This window comes from Pelecanus crispus, chromosome 9, assembly GCF_030463565.1.
Source record: "Pelecanus crispus isolate bPelCri1 chromosome 9, bPelCri1.pri, whole genome shotgun sequence".
In the NCBI taxonomy this organism is placed as follows: Eukaryota; Metazoa; Chordata; class Aves; order Pelecaniformes; family Pelecanidae; genus Pelecanus; species Pelecanus crispus.
In genome coordinates, this window is record NC_134651.1 from 12,097,036 (window position 1) to 12,121,923 (window position 24,888).

The 24,888-nt window shown below is 43.2% G+C and overlaps 1 protein-coding gene across 1 annotated transcript in view; it reads right to left on the reverse strand.

Moving 5' to 3' along the window:
* The window catches only part of DIS3L2 (DIS3 like 3'-5' exoribonuclease 2), a 196,722-nt gene that overhangs the window by 166,838 nt on the left and 4,996 nt on the right, over window positions 1-24,888 (reverse strand). Inside the window, 3 exon segments of the mRNA XM_075716108.1 lie at window positions 4,036-4,089; window positions 9,604-9,746; window positions 10,032-10,205. Coding sequence (XP_075572223.1) covers window positions 4,036-4,089; window positions 9,604-9,746; window positions 10,032-10,205 — 371 coding nt within the window.

Here is a 24,888-nt window from a genome sequence, read left to right on the forward strand (position 1 = left end):
TCAACATGCAGTATCTTTCAGCAAATAAGCTCCTTTGTATGTATGTGCCAGCACAGTAGTTCCACACTATTTATTCAAGACAGAGCCAAGCCCTCAAGATGTATTGTATGCAAGCTCTGCTCAGTTCCTCTACAGTTACTCTTGGGAATGGGTAGAGAGTTTTCTGCAGTCACAGCTCTTCACACATTAAGTTCCCAACTCAAGCATGTGAAGCATTGTTCAGAACATGTTTACAAGACAGTCTCTGCAAAGTGCCCCATGCAGAGCTGCCTGCTGCTCTCCCAGTGAGATGGGAAAGCAGGGACACACGGCTCTCGGATCAGCAGGTCAGTCTGCGAAGGTGGCCTGGAGCGTGGCTGGGGATGCAGTCTCTGTTTTTTTTAAATGAGTTAACACCATATATTCTGCATTTGGCACAACTAATGTTAGAAGAGATTCCAAAAAATTATGACTACAGATGCCAACTGCAAGCCAGAAGATCTTTTACTGTAACAGACATGTTAGGACACCTTCTCTAATAGTCTGGGTTAACATCCTTGCACAAGAGTCTCTACTAATTGTACACACTATGATTATCCACCCCAGACGTGTCTGGCATTCGGCTAATCTAGATTTAGTTTGGAAGATTTTCCTCATGGGGTGAATAAAGATGCAGTTTCCTGAAGATGCCACACAAAGGTTTTAGTTTTTAAAGGATTGACAATTTTGTCCTTTTTTTTTTGGCTAATTATTGACAGTGCTCTTTCTGCTTTCATTGTTGTTTCCCCACAATTCAGTATATGAAAAATTCCATGTGTCTGTTTACAGTGCCATGAATGTGTCAAACTGTGAGCATTTAGTATCAACATGAGCAGTCGACATAGTTTTTCTAGAGAGAGATATCTTTGCATAGTTTTGAGGTACAAAAAAAAGAGGATGAGTTCTTTAGATTAGCACTTCATTGTCTTTCAATGAAAAAACCAGCCTCATAAGAATTAAAATCTTAATCACAACTTTAGTAGCTTCTCAGATACACACTCCTGAGTCTCATATGCTTGAGTAAATCCAATCAGAACTACCAGTGTGCTCGGTCTCCAAGAAAAACTTCTTTTATAACCTGAAAACATGAAGCCCTAATATCATATAAATATCCTACTCTGCTTAGATACCAAAACAATAAAACGGCAGAACCCTGCCATGATGTGAAACTAAGGCCATCCTCCAAGAGACCAAATTACTCTTAGAAAGAAAAGCAGCAGCAGCTCAACAGCTGTGTGAAAGCTGCCTCCCATGACAAGATGCAGAAAAATTGCAAAGCCTCTTGGACCAACACAATTCAAATTGGAAACTGTTCTTTTCAAAAAGCCAGATTTTTTACACATGGTCTTATTCCTCATTTGTCCCCACCCTCTCCCTTCTGCCCCAACTCTTTACCTAAATCCAGCATGTACATAAAAAGAAAAGCTCAAAGTCACTTTTTAAGGAAAATGCCTGCTTTTTTTTTTTTGTCTGTACCTGTAGCTGCTCTGTGCTGCAGGACACAGGCTGGCATTCATGATCATTTGTTCTACACTTTCTTTTCCTTCTCTCCTGTGTCCAAGAAAACACAAGGCAGACCCTTTCCCCCACCCCCTGTAAAGGTGCCTGATGTGTCACACCACCTAGTTAAAGCTGCATCTATCTCCATACTCTGCAAGAATCTTGTCTTGAATTGCAGCCAGTCACTCTCATCCCAAACAATACACCCCTATATATATACACACACACTTATATATGTGTATGCACACCTATTTTACAGCAGTTAATTTCAATGCCTCCAACAAAGCTGTAATTAGGAAATTGCCATCAGTTTTGGTTTTGCCTCCAAAAGAAACTTTTCTGTATCTTGAGCTCCAGGCTCACGATTGTTGGGTGAACTTATGCACTTCCAAGAACACTTGTGCATCCCACTTCTTCCTTCAGTGTCCCCTACTCTGCACAGCTGGCACTTCAGATTACTAATGCAATTAAAATGGCACCGAATCACAACAGAACACAATCGCTTCCAAAGTCTCAGCTGCCCCTGGGGTGCATATACTGTATTGGCCACAATGGCTTCAAGACTTCTGCAGCCCCCTCCAGGGAGCATGGGGCTTTTACTGCTCTGTGGCCACCGGTGAATATCACCAGCAGTGCTCTCTATCCCCCTTTGCCAAGAGGGAGACCTGCAGTGCTTTCACCTGCTCTGGAAGTGTCTCCCACAAGCAAGCACAGCACAGCTACAGTCACTCCATCACTTGTGCTCTGCAGTGTCATTCTTCACATTGACAATGCGGTCGTTTCAAACCACACTACTGTGTGCAGGGAAGACACAAGATGCAAGGCAGAGATTTAAATGCTTGAGTCCATTCTCTGGGGAGCTTTCAAAAGAATGGCCCTGGGCCTTCCTCTCAGCTCTTCACGCAACAGTGAGATAAGCAGACAGGGTACATTTGCAGCAAGAAACACCCTGGGACTTCTGGTGTTAGAAGGTGAACAGCTGTTGCATTTGAACTCCATGAAGCCACAGCCAAGTCAGAGCTGAAGAGAAAGGGGTACAGCACTCTAGTCAACAGCAGGGGAGAAAGGGTGATTTTTCACAGCTGCAGCTCTTGCAGCATCTGGCAATGATGGGAAGTCCTGCAGAACACGAAGGCTGCAAACCCTCCATTATGGCAAATAATGTTATACAAAGGATAAGCTTCCTAAAGCGTCTGCCTTAAAGTGAGAACTGTGTCCACAACAGCCAGCGTCATCTTCATCCAGGCGTTGATTCTGCTTGTTATCAGGGACAAGACTGGTTCTGGTATTCAGCTCCACAAAGGGCAGAAAAGTAGAAAGATAGGTGAGACAACAACCTCAGCCAGCCCTCCTTAATGTATGTATGCAGAACAGCAAGTAATCAACTGCACAAGGCAACAGCGGGACACTAGGGGTGATTAGGGGTAGAGCTTCACAGCCAATTGAGTAACTGGATTTCTCATTTAACCTTGCATTTTGTAATTTCAGAGAATATGTTTAACAGCTTACACTTACCACACCTACAAGGACACCTGTAAAGGAAGCATCACTTCCTTTCACCTACACACACAATGCTGCTCTACTGGTGTACCAGAGAGCTGCTCTGTACTTCTTCCTCTACTTAATCTACTTTGTGCACCCCCAACCTTCCTCCACCCCGTAATGCCCACCTTCTCTAACAAAGTGGGCTCCAAAACATTATCCCAAATCAAGAACGTGAACTGATACCACCAGGAATTTCAAGGCTTTCAATTTAAGCCCCAAAACAATAGCACTGTCAGTAGCAGGGACAACAACAGAGTCAGTGTTTCACTGTCTCAGGGCAGGCTCTGCCATCTCTCCCCCACACCAACAAAACATTTCAGTATGAAACTCTCTCTCATTGATGGTAACATTTTGATGAAGTCAGTTCCAGATAAAAAGCCTTGGCTGTGCCAGCTGTGAGGTCACCTTCCCTACTGGAAGCCCCTGAAATTGCAAGAGCCCTTCTTTTCTGTCAAAATAAGGAAAGAAGAGAGAAGAGGTGCAAGCCAGTCCCATGTGACAGAAGCACATCCCAAGCCAACCAAGACACAGTTCGCGCAAAAGCGGGCACATGAAAAGGAATCACGCATATTATTTCTGGAATGACTTTTCAAATTAGCTCATGCAGCAGATCGAAAATGGAGAGCATATTTGTTTAGGGAAGATTAACTTAAATCAGTGGAAAATCTATAAAACCTCTGCAGCCATAAACCAAGGGTTTCCAGTTACACTATTTGGTGGTCCTCAAACCTGACTTCAGCTGGCTTCTGTGGGACCCAGCAGTATCCCCCATTTCAGCATAAGCTAAGTAAGTAGTTCTTTGAGGTATGAAAAAGCAGGATTTGTTTGGGAATATTTGATTTAAAAGAAAATCCAAATCGTGTTCATTTATTCCAACTCATTCACCTCTGAGTGACCTTTTATGCACAGCATAACTCCTATCTTAATGCACCTTTACTTATGAACTTTAAAGCATTATAAAATTACACTTACTGGAGATGGAATGAAGGCTTCATGATACTTCTTAGGATTTATTCTCAAGGGTCCCTTAAAAAAAAAGAGAAGAAGGAGAAAGATTACGCCTGAATCTTATTAATTTTATATAACATCAGTTAAATTAGAGAGCTGTGGGTAATATATCTACTGTGAAACATGAGAGATACATCTAAATTTCCATTATACATTTCAAGTCTTGACAACTTAGCATCCGAGCAATTTCAAGCCAAAAGGCAGTTTCATGATAGGCTTAAGCTGATCTACTGCAGTCTGTCATCGAAGAGATGTTGAATCATTAGTTGTTGCTGCTACTGGGTGAACTGAGGATCCAAGCCCTCCTGCTCCCTCCACTCATTTTCTGCTGAGCATCCACCAACTTCGTTAACAAACAGACAACAGAAACAACTTGTTTTGCTCTGTTCTGGAAAAACAAAATGTTGGTTTTGCTTATTTTGGAGAACAGGAAGAAAGAGGAAAAGCTGACCTGCTGAGCTTGCATGGCAGCAGGTATCAGCCTCATGGGGCTCTGGCTGCTTAGGCTGTTCCCGCAAACAGACAGTAGCAGTAACTCTGTGATAAAGAACACTTCCAAAGAAGAATCAAAAGGATTTTCCAAAAACAAACACTTAAAGTCTACAGGATTAAACTCTGTTTATACACGTTTAAAGTCAAACCGTCTTAAATACATTTGAAACTCCATGGTCTATCTATTCCTGCTTTGTTATCTGCCAACTCAAAGCTCAAGTCACCTGCAACAAATTCATATCACCCCTCCAAAGTAAATCAACCAGTTTTGCTGCTTGCACTCAGGTCCATCCAAGAGAAAGGGAGAGCCAACCAAGGACTTACAGGCTATGTTCCCATCCCAAGAGGGTCCTGGGAATTGTGATTCACACGACTGCAGTTAAAACTGACAGCATTTGATTATTATGGAAATACAACTAGGTATCTGCCTTCAGACAGGCTTCTGCTTTGGGCTGAAACTTTAAAACTTTCTCCACTTGTGTATTTGAAATAACGTTGGCCAATTTGTTATACGAACAGATTCCATCTGTTTGCACTTCTGTGTTAAGCAATCATAGGAACCTCTCACAGGAATTGCTTCCTTAAAAATTTACTGCAGCATATAATTTTTTTATGTATTCTGGGAAACACTCAGACGATAGGAAAATAAAGCTGATTACATGTGAAAGTTTTGCTGCCTTGAAAAAGAATTTGCAGATTCATGAAGGTTTTCCATTGTTTTTATTTGCTTAAGTTTGGAAATACCAGCACCATGTATTCTATATTCTTTAGGCATTATTTGAATATTTTGCTGCGATGTCTTATTTTATGCCTATTGTAACTAGTATTAATGAGCACACTAGCCACATGGCAAGCACAACCCAGGACAATGGCACAAAACCAAAGACGACCCATGCGGAACAACCCTGGGGGATACTTTATGCTTAGGCAAAGTGAGAGCTAACTCGCTGTCATCAGCCTCTGTTAGCACTGGTACCCACTGATGGAAAACTCTCAGTGGTCTTTTTTCTCCCCTTATTTCCCAGAATCAGCCATCAAAACCAATATGCTGTTAGTAAAGGAAGCTGCTACGGAGAGAAAGGAAAAAATGAAAAGGGATGGTTGCTCTGCTTGACAACAAGTCAAACAATTCCCATACCAGCATCTACCCACCAGCACAAAGCAGATGAGAGGATATCCTGTGTTACTTTGCAGAATCCCCTTGAATAGTTTGGGACAGCTGTCAATCAGCCAGGTGCAAATGCCCATTATGCGCGTGAAAAATCAGGTTTTGTGTCCATGGCCCAGAAGGCGCCAGAGCGGCGATGTGCACATGGATGCCCAGCTCCAGCAAACACACAGAGGAGCTAAGTGTTACCACGTTTACCATGCAGTGGGTTTCTCTACATTTTATATGCACTACCTCATTATGATCAGCATTAGAATTCTTACGTCAAGTAGCATTAAAATACTTCAGCTCTTTCCTTTAAGCAAGGAACTCGCAAAATTTATCTTAGAAAGCAGATGGGCCCTATTATCTGTGCCTATGAAAATCCTATTTACAACGTTGTACATTTCACGCTGTGATATCATATCTGGAACCAGTCACTCTCCCCATCTGCAATGAACAACTGTTCTCATATGTGTATTAGGGGGTGAGGATCTGGCTGCAGAGTCTCATGATGTCACACTAATGTTGTATTATTTTACAATAGCTTGCAAATAATAGCTACTATATTTATCAGTGTTTTTATGTCAGTAAGGCCTTTGTTTTGAAAGGGAAAAGAAAGGTTTGCAGGAAGGTTTCTAAAACACTTTCCGATGATTCAAGTCAGCTTCACACATACTTGCCAAAAAAGTTTTGAGCTTCCCCAGCAACATACAAAAGGGTCATGTTTTCTCAAGTGGCTCTGCTAGAACCAGGGCAGGCAATACTCAGACTGAAGTATCTTCAAGCACCTCAAATCAAGCAGTTTGTAACAGCTATGGTAACACGTATGCCTGGACTCGTTTGTATGTACAAAACACCAAAAAAGGTCAGGGTTCAAGTAGCTGCTTGCTACCAAGGCCACCTTTGAAAAAACAATCCATGAAAATCAGAGAAACCCCAGCCTTCATACCCACAAAAGAACAGCTTTCCAAGGAGAAACGGCCTCTTAACGACAAAGCAGGCTCTGCACCTCTGTATGCTGCGCTCTCTCGCTCCGCCTGACCCCAGCAGCCCTGCAGGGAGGGTCTGGGAGACGCTGAAGGCATGGAGCAGACAAGAGTTTCTGGCTGGTGCTTCACAGGATGATTATGGTCCTTTGGGTCGATGTTCCTTAATACGTAACCTGACTTCATCTGTTGTGTATAGCCACACCATCCGCTTACGTAACTACAGAGAAGTTATTCAATCTTGTTTGCCTTCAGACCAGACGATGTGATTCGAACCAGCCTCATATGCTTGGTGTTTTCTCATTGCAGTTTTACAGGCAGGGAAGTGGGAAGTCTACACGCTCTTAAGTGCCCGAGCTCAGATCCCATTTCTTGTGGAAAGACACTTCCGCACACGTCGCATGATTAAATGAATCCAGGAATCCCACAGGGCACACTTCTCCGTGCTACTTATCAAAAACTGAGTTATGTCAGACACAATACCAGAAGCCGTTAAGACCAATATTATTGACAGACATCAGCACCCATAAAGATAACATTTTTGTTCTTCCTGATCTAGGACTGCTTAATCTTCACAGCACTCATGTTTTATCTGAGTAATCTCCACGTCTGCCAGTAGATTCTGTGGGCTGGGCTTTCAGAAGCATTTAGTTGTGTAGCTGCACTGCCAGGGTCCAGCAACATCCTCAGAGTTCACGGTAGGGTCTTTTCTCTCTAACAGATCTCTCAAGTTCTCACACCAATACTTGCAGATCCAGTGTTTCCAGGATGCTCCAGGGGATGGCCCCTGCTCAGAGAGTCATGCTTCTGTCTGGCTAGCACTCAAGTTTACTCAAGACCATCAGATTCAGACCAATAGGTTTGTTCTTCTCTTCCACAGGCTCTTGTGGAGCATTTTTGCAGGTTACCATGCCAGACCAATGCCCTGCTTTTGGGGATTAACACAACAGGTATTTGTTCACTATGTCTCTTGCCATTGTACAGAACAGTGCTGAATATTTGTCTGTTCACTAAAGTTGCTTTCAGGATCTCACCTATCCTCATTGAGACTGCAATGATAAATGGTCTTGATGAGATCATAAGGATGAATGAGCTGAAGATGAGAGATACTGAGCTGGGATGCCCATGATCTGACACTCAGCCCTAAATGATTAAATCCAGGTTCTACAGCCTCAACTGTTTCCCTGAGATGTGGAACTGGATGAAAGGAAAACAGATACAGGCTAAGAAAGCATGGATGACTCTCCCAGTTATGCAGCACATGACCTGGAGTAGACACTATGCATTTACAAGAATTAGGGATTCTTTTGCCAGACAGCATGCAATCACAGGTCCTCTGGGACTCAGCATTTCAATGGGATTCTCAGGTAGTAGTCATAAGTCTGATGTGCCTCATCTGCAGCTGCACTGGACCTCATAGGTAGTCTACACATGCTGCACTTAATGCTCTCAGGCTGTGTTATCAAAAACAGGTGCCAAAAACACTCCTGAAGGTAAGGCAGAAGCTTTAGTTGCTGCCATATGCCACTGCAGCCATGGGGGCAAGTCGCAGCTTGAGGTTCCCATTTCTTCCCTCACCATTTGCTTCCCATTGTGGATATCTATGACAGTCTTTAAAAAGGTCTGGGTAGCCCAGCGGACCGCTCTGATCATCAGCAGGGATGTGCCGCATAGTCATTTTTCTGAAAGCTAAGAGCTCATCAGATCGGCCTTCAGGATGGAATCAGGCAATCTTATATCTGGAATCCTCATCACACCTCCAGAAATTATATTATTGTATTATATTATTCTATAAGAATTACTATACAATTATAACAAGAAATCAGAGAAAAAGTGAGGTGATGCCATTTGCAGCTTCAATGTGCTGATGAAAGTAAGTACCACAACCTCACCAGCATTACAACACCAATTAAATGGCAATGCACCAGTGTGTGTTTGGGTAAACGATGCCTCAGCGTGAGTGTCTGTTATGCCCTCACTGACTTCCACTTGCCTTTTTTCCCCAGCCAGTCTGATCTCACTGAGACGCCAGGTGTGCCCTGAAGAAAACATTACATCATGTTGAGGACTGTACTACAACAGTGGTTCCAGGGTGCTATCCTCTTCTACTCCTCAGTGAACCTCAGCCCTGCCTGTCTTTATGCAAAACTCCTTCTGCAATCCAGCTACCCACACAAATCGCAGGTCCACCCCCACATTTTGCTAGATATTCAGAGAAGAACTGCTGCCTAATTATGACTGCAGTTTTGCGGCTCCAAATGGAAGCACAAAGTCCAATTTTGATCTTTAGAATCTGTAAAATGAGAACATGCTTATTGCTAGCTGTTCAAGGAAAATAACCATACACACACGCAAATGATTTTATGTATCTTGATGGGCTCTTCAGCTCCATCTACTATCTATGCCTTACTTCAGCAAACCATACGCTGTCATCAGTGGGTGGGTCAGCCCTATGACCTTAGAAGAGTGCAAAGAAAATTATGCAAGCAAATCAAGGGTCCAGTACCACTGCCTGGCCATTTGATATTAATTTAACCAGTTGCATCATAGTTTATAACAAGTTATTGCAATGCCCTGGTAGGCACAGCCCTATGAGACCCCAGGGACCACAGCATTACCTGCGCCATCCTCTCCCTTTTTTTTTGTGGGAGGGAGATTTCTGGGAGGAGTATGGATCAGGAATTTCACAGAACATGCAATCAAACCAAAAACTATACTTCAGCTGAATGTAAAAGATTTCACTCCACTTCTAGAACCTTCCGAGAAAGGGAAAAAAATCTTCCTCTAGCATCTACAAGTGGTACATCAATTCCCTGTCATGCAACCAGCTGACATTGATTTCCTAACTGCCTGTGATTTCCACAGACTTATCTCAAGAGCATGGACGTTGTATGTTCCAGGCACCTGAATTAGCTCTCCCTTTTTCAGTCCTGCTGAAACATCTTCTTTTGACATGTAGGCTTCAAATATACTCTTCTTCCTCCCTCGAGTGGGTTTATTTCGATTCTTTCTATCACCTGAGGTTGGGACAGCAGCATAGAATCCTCCTGCAAACAAAAATTCATAAGTGTTACCTTGCCCACCAAACTTGTCTATGTATCTAACAGCAGCTGTACAGAGGCTTTGTATTCAAAGTTGAACTTCTGAGAACAGTTTGCCTAGAAATACTGGCACCCGACTTCAGAGCACTGAAAAGCCTGGAATAATCATATTTTACAAATAATCAACAGTCTTTTACAGCTCATTTTAGAGTTAAGAGCATTCACCCCAGCCCATCTTTTAATAGTGCTGAGCACATGCTTCAGGGCAGTTTATTCCTGAAACGTGTACGCACTCTGCTTTAATACCTCTGGGAGTTCCCAGTTGTCTAGGATTTATTCTGCTGTCTGTATTGTTCATTGTTTCTGTCTGTGATTCAGAGAGTTGCCTCTTCCTATCGAAGTTCTGGGGAGTTCTTGCAGATTCAGAGTTGTTTCTGGTCCTTATAAACCCTCTCTTTTCTGCACCTGAAATCAAACACAGGTTTGAAATAACAGGGGAGGGAAGAGGAACCCCATTGCCAGCTTGTGGTCCTGGTGAAACTCATGGTCTGCAGTACTTCAGTACAAGTCACAACTGCGAGTCATGCTCTTTATCCAAAAGAAACGATGTCTTCGTTAGTTCATTTGTAATCTGTTGGCTCTTTGTGCCTCTTAATCCACCACTAACTTATTTTAGCATAAATAAAACTCTGGAAATTGCGATACTAAAGTTGGATACAACCTTTCCAAAATCCTGGGAAATTCATTAAAGCATATAAAATGTGAAATTGTTAAACTGTTTCCAAAACCTCCACCCCATTAAGCCCCCAAGTAGTGAGAAAATATAACTTCCCTACAACTTAATTAAGTAGTTCAGGAATCAAGGAGAGAAAAAAATTCTCAACAACCCACTCTGGAGTAATTAACTTTTGAGCTACCGGAGGCAGCACAGTACACAATGACAGCACAAAGAAATGCCAAGGCTCCAAATGTCCAGCCTGCTCAGAATAGGCCATGATCATACGAAAATATTCTGCACTCACCCCTTCCTTCCCTGCCATCACCTCAGCCCCTTCCCTACAGCCAGGAGAGCAAGCAGCAGCTTCCAAAGCTTATGCCAACGCTGTTCCACAGATCAGCACATTGGAATGCAACCCAGCGCCGCGCAGCTGCCCTCTTGGCCCTCCACCTGGATACTGAACATGTCATCACAGCTTTGCCTTCCAGCCCCTCCTGGCTATGCTCCCTGCGTCCAAGCTTGTACCTGCAAGTCAGAAAATGTGCAATGCCAACTTATTTGCTATGGGGCTATCCAAGTTACAAGGCAAATTTTTTAAGTATGGTATCTTTCACAAACAAAATCACAGATTGCTTCATAGAATTGAACTGAAGCAGTGAGAAAAAATGTTTAAAAAGCTGTACTTAAGCAGGGATCTTTAAAAATACAGTACAATAAGAGAAAACTGCTACTTTACCCAGTCACAGACAAAAAGCAACTTCCATATATAATAACAGGCAAATCAGCAGGAGGAGGGAGGGATCCTCCTAATTCAGGAGAGGAGACACCAAGACAGGCAGAGGGACAACGCAAGGTGCCGGCTCAGACCAGCCCAGGAAGAGATTAAATTGCCACAGCAGTGTCTCCAAACAGGACACTGAAATGAAGAGAGGGCCTCTGTGTTCAGTGACAATAAGGATGAGGGTGACATAGTTTGTGCTTTTTCTGCATGATCAAGCTTTGCATACTCTGCCCATACGTTCAGGGAGGATACTGTTGGAGGGAGGTTGCAGCTGCAACACAGCAAGAGTGCAGCTGCAAATTTAGGTTTCAACCAATGCAAACAAGGCAATACTACCTGTATGGACCACATGATGAGCCAGAACTAAAATTAACTGATTTGCAAATGCCTAATGAACTGATTTGCAAATGCCCTAAGGGTCGAGATCAAGTTCAAAACCAGACACCGAAAGTAAATGTATGGACTAGATAGATCTGAGCAAAATAGCTTTTGAGTTGGCAACACAGTTTGCTCTGGATAGGGTTTTCAGAGACATTTTGGTGAAGGAATCTCACTTAAACTGCAACAGCCAGGATCTTAGGAACACTATTAAAAAAGCAAGGCACTAGGCTGATCACCCAGAGAGGTCACGCAATCTGCTTCATTGGCAGTTCTTAATAGGTGAGACACACATCTGCCAGAATTGGTCTAAAAAGAGTAGTTTTTTCCTTGAGGTAGTGAAGTGGATTACACGAGCTTGTAAGGTCCTCTAAAGCCCTTGTTTCTATGACAGCAAGTCACAGAAAATACTACTATGAATTAAAGAACTCAGGATAAAAAGGAGGCTAAATCTTAACATGTAGTTAAGGAGGAGCCAAAAAAAAGAGAGCAGAAAATTAAAATGCAGGCGAAAAAAGAGAAAAAAAGTCTCGTGAGCTGGGAGTGAGCTGAGAGCCAGAATTAGCTACTGCAGAGCAGAGCTGCCCCAGCACTTGCCGTGGCCGTTGGTTCAGAAAGTTTAGGGCCACCACTGCCAAAAATAATGCACAGCAACAGCAAAGGGTGAAGAAGCACCTTTCCGTGCCGAAAGGTGGACACGCAGAGAGGTACTTGCATGTTTTCAACACTTAAGCCTTTGGCTTGCTCTCCGGTGGGATTTTTCATCCACTCAAAGAAAGAAATGTACTCAAATGAACAAACTCTGCTTCCACATAGATGGCTTGCAAGCCAGTTTACACACAGCCACTTTGGATAAGTACTTGACCCCCCTCGGCCATGATGTTTATGGTTAAACAAAACCACCCCTGTTACAAAGCCACAGACAACTGTCACAATTAGCATTCAGCTGGAACACATCAAATTCTGCATGACTCTAATTTCTTCTATTTCTCCTTTTAAAAGAAAGAGAGCTAACTAGAGGTTGCCATCTGTTTCAACTAGATTCAATATTTGCTTCTATAATGCACGTGTCCCCTGAAACTGGAAGTTAGAAATACTTCTCATGATGGGCTTTCCTGCTGTCACTGCTGCCCAGCATTAATATTCTGATGGATAAACAGACATCATTCCACAAAGCAAACTGTAACTTGACAACTCTCCAGATAGCAGGGGATATACTGAGACTATTCTTTCTGAAAATACTGCTATCACTAACTTAGTTTAACTCTATTCCAGCACGAGGTGTGTCAGAAGTCTGACTTTTTCTGTGGTGTTACAGTTGTGTGATTTGTAAGATATAACAAAATATTTTAAGGTAAGATGTCACACAAAGTAATAACACATTCTAAGCATTAAAATAATCAATGACTAAATAAATAAGTAAATAAATAAAATAAAAAATTAAAAATAACTCCAGTAGAAGGGCGGCTAAGGTGCAGTGACTGAGAGCTGAGGTTGGTTGATACATCCTAACAGGAGGGTTGAAGCAACCACAATGCACCAAACACGTCTGCACATGCAGAACCACTCAACCTTGAACGCAGAGCAATTCTAATGCAAGACACAGATGTATTCACAACACACAGCAAATGCCACATGTTTATCTGGCTGCACAGATGTAGAGCTGCTCTCTGTGGATGCAGCCACCACTTGCCTGGGATTTCTAGACATCCTGCCACTTCCAGTGGGAAATAATGCAGGAGTAACGATAGGAGGAAAGGTTCAGGACCATTCATTTTCTGAAGTCCTCTGGAGGGAGAAGGTTGAAATAACCCCAACACCTGTATCAGGCAAGGAGGCTGCCTACAAAGGTGACAGAGGGACACCTAAATAGGATCAGGTATTCTACACACAGAGCGGTGAACCGCCTCAAACTAGCCAAGGGGAAGCACCTGTGGGAAGTAGAAACACACAACCAGGAAAAAGAGCGGAAAGGATGGAGCTGGGGGCTGGCTCCAACCCAGGAGCCCAGTCCAGCACCCACATGCAGGCAGCAGCGGCTGGTTGAGCTCCACTGGAAGGACAGTGCTGGAGCTCAATCTAGAATCCAAACCATCACACTTCATCTCCGTCACAACAACAATGACATCATGCAATGGCACATTTTGGTCTTTAAACCTAAGTACCTATTAATCTTTTCTTATTTTGGAAAAAAAATGCGTGCAGGCAGCTTCCCAGAATAATTGATCTGGCTTACAGTAAGAGAGGAGGCTAGATGTTTTAAATCAGCTTATTTTGACATAATTTATACAAATCACTCTATAGTGTAGGTTTTGAAAAGTACTGCATTTGATTAAATTTACATCTACTAGTCAGTTGATCAACTAGATGGTCAACTAAATCAACTAAAATGTTCAACTAAACATGAAGTTAGCAAGGCCAGAAAGTCTTTAATTTTTATATTAAAATTTGCATATTGCTTTACACAAGAACAAACCAAGACCCTCAATTTTATTTAGGAAAAATAAAACATTTCCAACTGCCCTCTAACACCTCACAAGCTATTTGATTACTACCAGCACAGAAAGAAAGTATTCTTCACTGAATTTTCATCAGCACATCCATGACTCCTTGGATATATCCCACCCAGGATCCAGCAAGAACTAGTTTTACTTGAGAGATCTAAGTGAATTCCAAGATATGAACGTCTTGGTATAGCTTTCCCCTTTCCTGTCAAAGGGCATCTACCTTGTCACTAGGCATTTTTACCTCTAACTAAACTTCCAGCTTTGTTACCATCTACATTATTTATATTTAACCCAGCTCCCTGGGGTGGGCAGGACTGTGAGCGCATCACAACAATTGTGCTGGTAACACCTCTACAGGTTTAGGACTCTCACCCCACTGACAGCTATCTTGACATGTAACATTTCATTTTACATTTTAAAAAAAGGAATTATGTTGAAAGCGTTGGGCGGAACAATATTGTTACAAACTTTTCCAACACAAAATACTTCCATCTACTACTTACCTTTATCAGTCCATGACTGGGCATCAACCCCTCCGCTAACTCTGCCATTGCTAAGAGAATTTTCCATTGCTTCCCAGCATTAGATCATGATCTAGATATGCAAAGGAATCTTTCAAGTACCCCTGCTTTAGAGCTAGCATAAGTGTGAGAAGAAACAGAAGCATATCCCCAGAACTGATAACATGCAATAGAACAATTTGTTATCAGTTAATGAGACACTCTCAACACATGGTTACTAAATATTTGTCCATATTTCTACAATGTTTCATTTCATTGCTGACACATTTCAATGACTTAAACCAATTTCCTTCAAACCTTCCAAGAGGTTCCCTGACATTTAATTCTTCAAGACAAGCCAGCTATGCACTTAGGAAAATGCTATAAGGATACACCCATGAGCTAGAAGGGATGGCAGCTACCAAATGGAGGGTCACCCAACATTGCTCTACCTCCAAAAGCAGGAATTAACCAACTAAAGTCAATGAGAACTACTCTGATGCCAACCCCTGCTTAGTCCTACACTCCCATTTAAGTCAGACTAGGTTAAAGCATGGCAAGAAAGCTAAATAAAGCATGTTCCTGCTCAACCTTACTAGAGACTCAAGGAAGTAGAGTCCAGCCATGTGGCAGCCCAAGGCATAACCTCACAGATCTACAAGTTGGCCCTTGGCTCCTGGCAGGGTTGGCAAAGCAAATTTTAGAAACCATCAGATTTGGTCTTTTAGCAAACGAATACTCTCCACAACCTGCCACGAAGTCCCACCTGCAACTTAATGAGCCACTACGGATGCTGATCTGCAACAGGGCATATTAATAGTCTCAATACAAGAGTTTAGCCGACGGAAACTCTGCCTTGTTTTGCAAAGACATCTAGGACCCAAAAAGTGCCAAATCCTACATAGCCCCTGAACAACCCATCCCAGGTACTTCTGTGAATCTAACTCTACCAGCTTTGGTGAGCTGGAGGGGGACACAGTTTCTGGCTGGTAACTCCAGATAGACACAGACCTAGTGTTGGCACTGTTGTACCAGGCGACTATTTGTTTCATCCTCTGAAGTCAAATAAACCCTACAAGCAAAAGCATGCTTTGCCAGTACAAACTGCATTAACATCAGAGCGGTTTTGCTAGGATCCCCATGTCTTTCCCTTTCATATGCTTAAACAGGCAATTTAAAAGCTATTTGATATTTTCTGCTGCTCAAAGAAGCCTCTAAAATATTTTCCTCTCAAATTTTAAAAGCCAAAACATGTTTGTTAGAATGTTTTTAATTTCTAATGCACCAGTGACATCCAGTATATGCCATATTATATAAGTGACTAACTCAAAAACTCCAAACACTTAAATGGCTACAATATCTGGGATCAAATTACCACACACAGGCAAAAACAAAAGGCAAAACCAACAAACAGCATTGAAGTGATCTCAAATGCAAGTTATGTCAACAAAAGCCACTGGTCATAGACAGGTCAGAAGTAACTAGCTATTTATGTTTTGCAAAATATTTTGCAGATTTGAGAGATTAAATGTCCCACTAATGGTAACAGCCAAGTACTTTTTTGTTCTATTTTCTTTTAAAAGGAAATACACAAAGACAGCTATTGGTATAGCTGCTCAGGGAAAGAGTTCTGTACCAAGAAGAAAAAAGACACTCCTTGGAAGGTATCTCAAGCAAAACTCTGTGCTAGAGCCCCAGTAACACACACAGGACCAAAACCTGTCCACCACACTCCCCGTGAGCTCAGCTCCGCTCCAGCCTGTGCTAGGAACAGCCGTGCTTCAACACTGCTCTCAGCGTGAATTAAATGAGTCTCCAACAGCCTTGGAACAGAACCACCTCCATGCATTTTACAGTGTCTTGAAGCAAACCAGTTAAATAAAGGAGATGGCTCAAGATTAAAGACAAAGCAACAGAGAGAAATGAGGACGTCATGGGAAAGAATTCATTAGAGATGTAGGAGTGGCAAGGCAAGACTTTGAGATACGTTATCAGTTCAGTGAGGTTTCATTGCAGCAAAGAGACTTTCTGGAGATAAACCTGGTAGGCAGTATTTCAGATGCTCAATCTGGGCTCTAAGAGAGAGCCTGAGAGCACATTCTCTTCATCACAAGCAAATTTTAAAAATGAGAGATACTTCTCTGATGAAATGTAAACTCAAAGAATCCTAAACTGGAGGTTCTGCAGCACACCCCTGTGCTCAGTCCAAGCCTGACCACAGAGCTAAAGAGAGATCCTACAGCATTGCTGTGAGTTGTCCTCAAAAATAACTAGGGATGGGAACGATCCGAAATTAATCTTAATGATTGAAAAGTAGGGCAAACTTCCGGGAAAGAGAATATCTTGGAGGAAGTGGAAAAGGATGGTGATATGACAGCACTGTAGGGATTTAGGCAGATGGCAGACTGCATAATTAAGTTTAAAGTTAATTAAACAGTCATTCAAAGAAGAGAAACAATGCAGACCTACATTTACATGCACGGGCTCAGCCAAAATGTAAATTCTATGCAAATGTCCTGAACTGAGTGGATGATGTATTGAAATCCAGCTGCCAGAACTAGCTCCCATGCCCACCAGTCTCCACTAATTGACCCATTATGATGGGCCACCAGGGCCCAGCCACAGCATAAATCTGAGCTGTAACTTTCCACCGTCTAGACAAATCAAAATAAAGTGAGAAGATAGTGCTCAAAGTGAAGGCCTGTCTTAAATGTGATTTCAATAGTGATGCAAAGTAATCGGTTCCTCTAGCAGCAGCCCAAGTGGTTATGAGCAACCCTGCACAATGTAACACAACTCCGCCTGCACCAGCCAGCAGCTTGTCTACCAGTGCGACTGTGTCCGTGCACCAGGACACGGTCCGGCTGTGAGCCATCTGTGCACCCAGGAACAAATTCATTGCTCTCTCTCGCCCTGCCTCTTTGGAGAAGGTGATTCTCTAAACATTTTTGGCAGAAAGTCTGCCAAAATTTGCACAGAAGAGTTCAAAGTCTAAGGAAAAAAGCACAGAGGGAATCCTTGCCACATGGGGGACAAGCTGGCTGCAGAAAGGCAGCCTGGCTCCCAGCCGGTGACTCCTGGATGGGGAAATACAGGCTGTCATGGTTTGTGAGTGAGTTCACAGAGCCATGAGCTGCTTTTGGAGGTGACTGTGCCACTATAGCTGTCTGTAAAAGATTCAGATATTCAGCACTCTTACAACATGCCACTAGGAAGAAACATCCCCACTTAGAGATGGAGGTACCAAAAAAAAAAAAAATGAAGTGGCATGTCCATGGATACCCAGGAAAGTGAGGAGCCCAGACAGATGTTCATTTCCAGAACCCATGGAAATGAGGTGGGAAGCACATGTTGCCACAGCTCTTTTGCTTTAAGCTGCACATACTTATTTAAAACTCTTGTGCTGCATACCCCTAGATTTCAATATGGAACTAGGGAAAATGAAAATGTTCTTGCTGACTTTGGCTTTCTGAAAGGGCCTATGCTTTGAAAAACTGCAGTGAAGAAAAATGCACAATGGATTCTTTCTGCTGCGGAAAACAATGCTGTGGAAACTGCTCCCGACCGCCAAGATCATGTGCCCACGACACCATGATTCCTCTCCCCTCTTCCAAAACACTTCCAAGCATCCTGATGCTTGCAGGATTTTGACTTCAGTAACTCAGACAGTAATTGCAGTTTTATTCAATTCCTCAGCAGGGTTTGTGTTGTAGGAATACTACATGAGTGCAAGAGCCAAAGATACCATTCCAGGCTCTGAACTAAGGGTTGGTGACGAAACTCATTTAGTAGCAATAGACTAAAAGTTTATCAAAATAGTTACTGTGCTCCAGCTGCGTGCAGCAGCGCAGCGGCGTTGTCAGGGAGGGGATACAGCTCTTCTGGTTTTCAGGACTCTCTGTGAACCTGCTCCACCCTGTTCGTGACCTCCTAACTACCCACTCCGCCTGATGACTGCACTCCTCCAGTCTTCCATTCCTGCTTCGGGATGTGGGTCAGGTCTGCTTCCACTGCCCTCTTGTCCTTCCAGCCTCCCAAACCACCTTCCACAATACCTTTTGCTCTTTGTTTTATCCAGCAACTGTATTGTGAAAAGGCTTCCTCAACACTTCAAGAAAAACACTTTAAAAGCATAATATTGCTGAAGTTCTCTCTTTGATTTCTCTGGGCTTCAGTAGATTGAGGGAAGCAAGTTGCTCAAAGATCAGAGGAAGTCAAGAGGCTTTGAAAGGCAAAATACCTGACGGGAGGTGCTAACATACTAGAAGACATTAACAGCTGAAGAAATGAAAGAACGGCTTTCAGATTCACACATATCCTGAGGTTACCAAATGCGCTGCAGAATAAGACAATTTGCTGATGAACCATTCCTCATATTGCCTATTCACTGTAGTAGGTACTACTACACAGATGACGGCCTTCATCGTCTCACCCAAAGACTGCGCAAGTCTGTGCAATCTCCGGGCCTGTGCACTGGGAATCAAGCCTGTTAATCTGGTGATACCCAGACCTCCATCCCGAGTGCTGGAATATAGGATGGCATCACAGGTACTGACTGGAAGATGTAGCCATTCCTTAACGGCCATTTGAATTGCCATGTCAGTAGGTACATAATTCACAACCCTTAGTACTGTGGCAGAAAAATGCCTAAAAAGATACAAACTGAACAAAAATACGTTATCACTGCAGGCTTATATCTGTAGAGAGCCTGAAATATCCTCCAAGTCTTGACCTACCCCATACATCTGTGGGCTGCAGGTGCTAGTGTTGACATTTTCCTTCAGCACCCTGGAAATTTTTATTTTTGTCACAGAAGACATTATTTTATGCAAGAGATCCCAACATTTTGTTTTCCATCCTGCCCCAGCCAAGTTTCAACTCTCCATAGCTCAGATTTCCCCACAGGAGGGAGTTCGGGACATGCAGCCCACAGCATTTCATGGAGCTCGTTAGCAGGGGGCTTGAGGTGGGAGGACAAGAGATGGACACCAGTACATGGGACAGGAGAGGCAGAAGCAGAGGCTGGGGAGCGGGGCAGCGGTGAAAGCCCTGCAGCAGCCATGGCCTGGAGAGGAATCGCAATTAGCCACTGGAGCCAGCTGCAAAGCATCTGTCCTACCTACCTGGGTACCCACGGCGAAGGAGACACTTCAGAGATTATCTGAACAACAGGCCAGAGCTGATTGAGGTGTGCAGGCTGGCTGACCGCATGGATAGCAGAGGACGGAGGGCTTCTTCAAATTAATTCCTTTTTGAACTACAGCATATTTCAGGGGTAGAATTTGTTATCAGAGCTTTTAAATGTGCCAGTGACAGCCCACATACCACAAGCCTTGGTAAAACTGTTCCAATGGTCATTTACCCTCACTGCTAAACTGTGCTGTATTTCAAGCCTGGATTTGTTTAGCCTTCAAATGTGTTATATCATAATCTGCTCAACTGAGTAGCCTATTACTGAACATCTGTTCCCTATGTAGGCAATTTACTGAAAGCTCCCTTCCCCCAAGCATCTCTTTGATAAGTAAAGCAGGGTTCCTCAAATCATTCACTCATGAACCCAGCGTTTTAATCTTCCTTGTGGCTGTCCTCTGAGTATTCATCAATTCATCACCATCCGCCCCAAACAGAGGGCATCACCACAGGATACAATACTCCAGAAGGTGCTGCTGCCGCCGTGTCAGACACACGCAGTCCATACTCCATCTTCCAATTCCCATGCTCATACGTTACCCTTTTGGCCACATTTCACAGGAGGGGGATGTTCAGCTGATTGATGCATCAAAAGCTCAAAACTTTTTTCCAAGCTGTTGCTTCCCATACTGGGTTCGTCGCACTGCTAGCATGGCTTTACGCTGGCCCGATAAATGGATTTTGTTTTGCCTGCTCCCAGTCCACCAAGTGATTCAGACGGCTGCCAGTAACCGCCCCCATTATTCAATACTCCCTGCGGTCTCCAAGTCATCCAAAAAAACTTTCAATCCTACTTGTATGTTTTCTTCCTGATGATTGACAGAAGTATTAAAACAGCACAGGGTCAGAACATGACACTGCAGGAACCAGACACACCTGTTGGTAACAACTCTTAAATTTATTGCTGCATTTAATTAGTTCAGCTAAAGAGCTTTTAAACCATTACACCTGCGCTGTGATTTTATTATGCTAACACACTAGCATCCATACTCACACCTTTATCATCAAACTCCTAATCTCATAAGAAACTGACACTGAGGGAGCTCAGCAGGACCTTTGTTGCATAATTTGATAAGTCACATTAAAGAAAAGATTTAAAACTAATTAAAAAATTAATTCAATTCTTCTATTAGCCTATTATTTTCCTGGGACCAACATCACACTGAGAAGCGTAGTTACCTGAGCTACATAATGGGGAGCTAACTTCAGCGACTGGAGCTAAAGAGAAGAAAAAACACAGTTTACAAAAAAAAAAATAGCAGGTTAACAGCAACAAGTGTTTCCACTGATGAACTTTTTCACATGAGCACTGAAGGTGAAGGAAGCTACTTCATGGAGATTAAAACTTTGCTGCCAAATGCAAGGGCTCCTACTGCAGAACTCGGTCCCACTGCACCACGGTGTGTGCTCAGGACTCTGGTAAAGGGCATGAAAGACGGTTATTAGATCACATACACAAACCACAGTCCCTGCAAGGACAGGATCTCATCTCCCCAAGAGAGGATACATCAGATATGAACTCACATACTATAGCTGATGTTAGCCAAAAACATTAGTTGCACAAGATTCAGGAATGCAACATTTTTTCTATCAAAAGCAAGAGAGAAATTTATGTTTGTGATGACGTTGCTAAACCATTAGAGAAAGGAGCATTCTATTTTTCATGTGTTTCTCAGATGGGGCCATACAGTAAATCCAGTTTTCCCTCCTCTCCCATATCTTATTACTATGATTAACGTCATCTAAGGAACGTTACATTGGACCTGGCAAGATTAGCTACATTTTAAAGATTTCCACAGCAACCAACATTCTCCATTTATTGAGCTGATTCTGTGGCCTTTACTAGATCGCTGGCTCACATTTACTGGTGCCAGATAGGGAGATAACAGCATTCTTAAGTACTGAATTTCACCACACAAGAACTGGAAGGCTCACCACTAAAAAGTAGCATTATCTTAAATTTGCCTTACAAGAAGGGTAAGGTTCTTCATTCAAATTTCCCCCAGAGAAACAAAGGCAAATACAAAATTTACTGCAGTGGACGATGGAAAGACAAAACCCCTAAGATTTTGCTATCTTGTTACGGCTGGTATTTCTTGACCAGCTGTGCCCATCAAATATGCAGGAAAGCCATTCCAGGACATTTCCTTTACCTATCCTGAGCCTTTTAAATGTCAGGGTTGCAGCCACAAACACAACACCACCATCCAACAGCAACAACTGTTTTTAAAGCTATGATGCTAAACAGCAGCCTGCTTGCCAGCAACACTCCTCCGTGGAAGCTGCCCAAGTTGGTTAAGTACCACAGGCTGGGCAAATAAATGCCAAGTGTCAGACAGAGGATAAATCAGAAAGGGCCGTGGAAACCATATGTCGTTTCAGATGAGGCATGTTGTTACCCAGGAATTGTCTGTTTCTACTCAGGGAGCACGCTGACCCTGACAGATGGGCAAGATACCTCCATCACATCATAAACCCGTGAAGCTTTTAGTGAGAGGAGCCTCAGGAGGCTACCTAGCAAAGCTGGTGGTGGTATTCTTCCCAAGGAGGATGTCTGCAGACACAGACTGAGACTGTATATCCAGACGTGCAACATCTGAATCTATTTCACAGCAATCAGCCTTCACAAGCACCCTGCTCCACCCAAGCTTTCAGCATAGAATCATAGAATCGTCTAGGTTGGAAAAGACCTTTCAGATCATCCAGTCCAACCATTAACCTACACTACCAAGCCCACCTAAACCAATCAAGGGCAGACTAGACTAAACCATATCCCGAAGTGCCACATCTACCCATTTTTTGAACACCTCCAGGGATGGTGACTCCACCACCTCTCTGGGCAGCCTGTTCCAATGCTTGACCACCCTTTCCGTAAAGAAATTTTTCCTAATTTCCAGTCTAAACCTCCCCTGGCGCAGCTTGAGCCCATTTCCTCTCGTCCTATCGCTAGCTACTTGGGAGAAGAGACCAACACCCACCTCACTACAACCTCCTTTCAGGTAGTTGTAGAGAGCGATAAGGTCTCCCCTCAGCCTCCTCTTCTCCAGACTAAACAACCCCAGTTCCCTCAGCCGCTCCTCATAAGACTTGTTCTCCATACCCTTCACCAGCCTTGTTGCCCGTCTCTGAACACGCTCCAGCACCTCAATGTCTTTCTTGTGTTGAGGGGCCCAAAACTGGACACAGTATTCCAGGTGCGGCCTCACCAGCGCCGAGTACAGGGGGACAATCACCTCCCTGCTCCTGCTGGCCACAGCATTCCTGATACAAGCCAGGATGCTGTTGGCCTTCTTGGCCAAGCATCAATAAAGCCACCTCACTCCCAGGTACTCTTGCTCCCGAGATCCTCTGAAATCAAGTGTGCTGTGAGATGGTGTTCCCAAAGACCATGGTGCACTCCACGTTTGGAGGACAGTTCTCTTCCGCAGATGTTTGTTTTTTAGGCTTTCCAGCAGACTCAGGAATGTGCTATCAAACAGCAACGTTCCCTCAAAAACGGGCTGAGAAGTGCACGTACTCAAAAAGCAGCCGAAACCGAAACCGTGCTGTCCCAAATAAAACACGCAGATTGGTCTAAACTACTTACTGATAAAGCAATGCATCACAGATATTTAATACAAAGTTCCACTTAGCAGCCATGCAAATGTCAACTACTAGCATGTGACAGACATGCTGCAAAAAGAGTCAGTACTTCTGTCCTCAAGGAAAAGGGGGTTTTAAGCCCCTTTATGACAGAAACATCAGTCAGTCTGAAAAGAGATTTTGGTGACTAATTCTGGATTGAAGTGGGGAAACTCTTAGAGCCTTTGATCAAAACCAGAAAACAACCCAGAGGACTTCATAAAAGACTTTCTGTTAAGGAAATTTAGCCAAATTTTAGCACCCAAAGAACCTAGAGGATCACAGATTTAGGAAAAAATAGCAGCAGGGAAATTGTATTAGATGAAAAACTATAAGCACCACAATTTAAAGCAGCATTTTTTAATTATTTTCTGTCTTACTGGGGTTTGTTTGAGAAGAAACTTCAGAACGCGAAGCTTTATGGTAATTCTCCTCACAGAGGTTATCGCTGCACAGAAAGAAGCGATGATCTGTGGAGTGCATCTATATGCAGCTTCGTGTTCCGAAATGCAAGAATGCTGATACCGTAGAGTGACTCCAACGTGCAGTTTCATGACTATGTCACACGTGTCAGACAAGGCACAATGGAGTTTTGTTCACACTCAGCTTTCTCAACTGAGAAGTTTCCAATACTTAGGAAAAGCAGTTACTATGTGAAACACCAGAAGAAACTGCCATGGTCAGTCTCCTAATTATCTGCTATGAAATTATTTCTATTCCCCAAGCCTCGTCTTGGGGCCTCACAGTACAGAATGACAAAGGCAATCCTCAGTGCTTCTCATGGACAGCAACACATCGTCAGCAGGGACCAGCTCCAGGGCTCAGTGACGCTTGCTCGGGGCTCCACAAACCACTCTGCTTTCCCCCCAGGCCACAGAACTGCTGCACCACTGGAAGGAATTAACAAGGACCAGCCCCTTGCTGCCCACAGCCTGCCCCAGGGCACTCAAACGGTTTTCTCAGCCCTCCTTGTTTGCCTTCAATTTTAGCACTTTCAGTTTTTGGATCATTGCAAACCTGACCATGGCTAAGCCTGAGCTGAAGAGCTGTTAAGAAGAGGACAATAAAAAGAAGCGATATAAAGAGAGATGCTTGGCTTTGAGATTAGCTCAAAGAGTCTTTTGGAAAGCCTACAACAGCCTGAAGAGAGTTAATTTGTGAGGAAATGTCACTACTGAAAAGATGATATGCCTCACCACTATGACAGAAGCAATTCTTGCCATCACAGTTTCACAAGCCTTGATTTAAACTGATCAAACCAGACACCTGCCTATGCAAAGTAATATGACTTATATCAGCATCAAGAGAGAAAGACAAGCTTTGAAGTGAGAAAATATTAATCTGGGACTATGATGTGTGAGTTCTTATATTTAAGCGCTTGCATACTGTAAAACCTTCATTTCACTTAAACAAGAGTGCTAAAGTATACTCAAACTGAACAGCAGAAAAGACA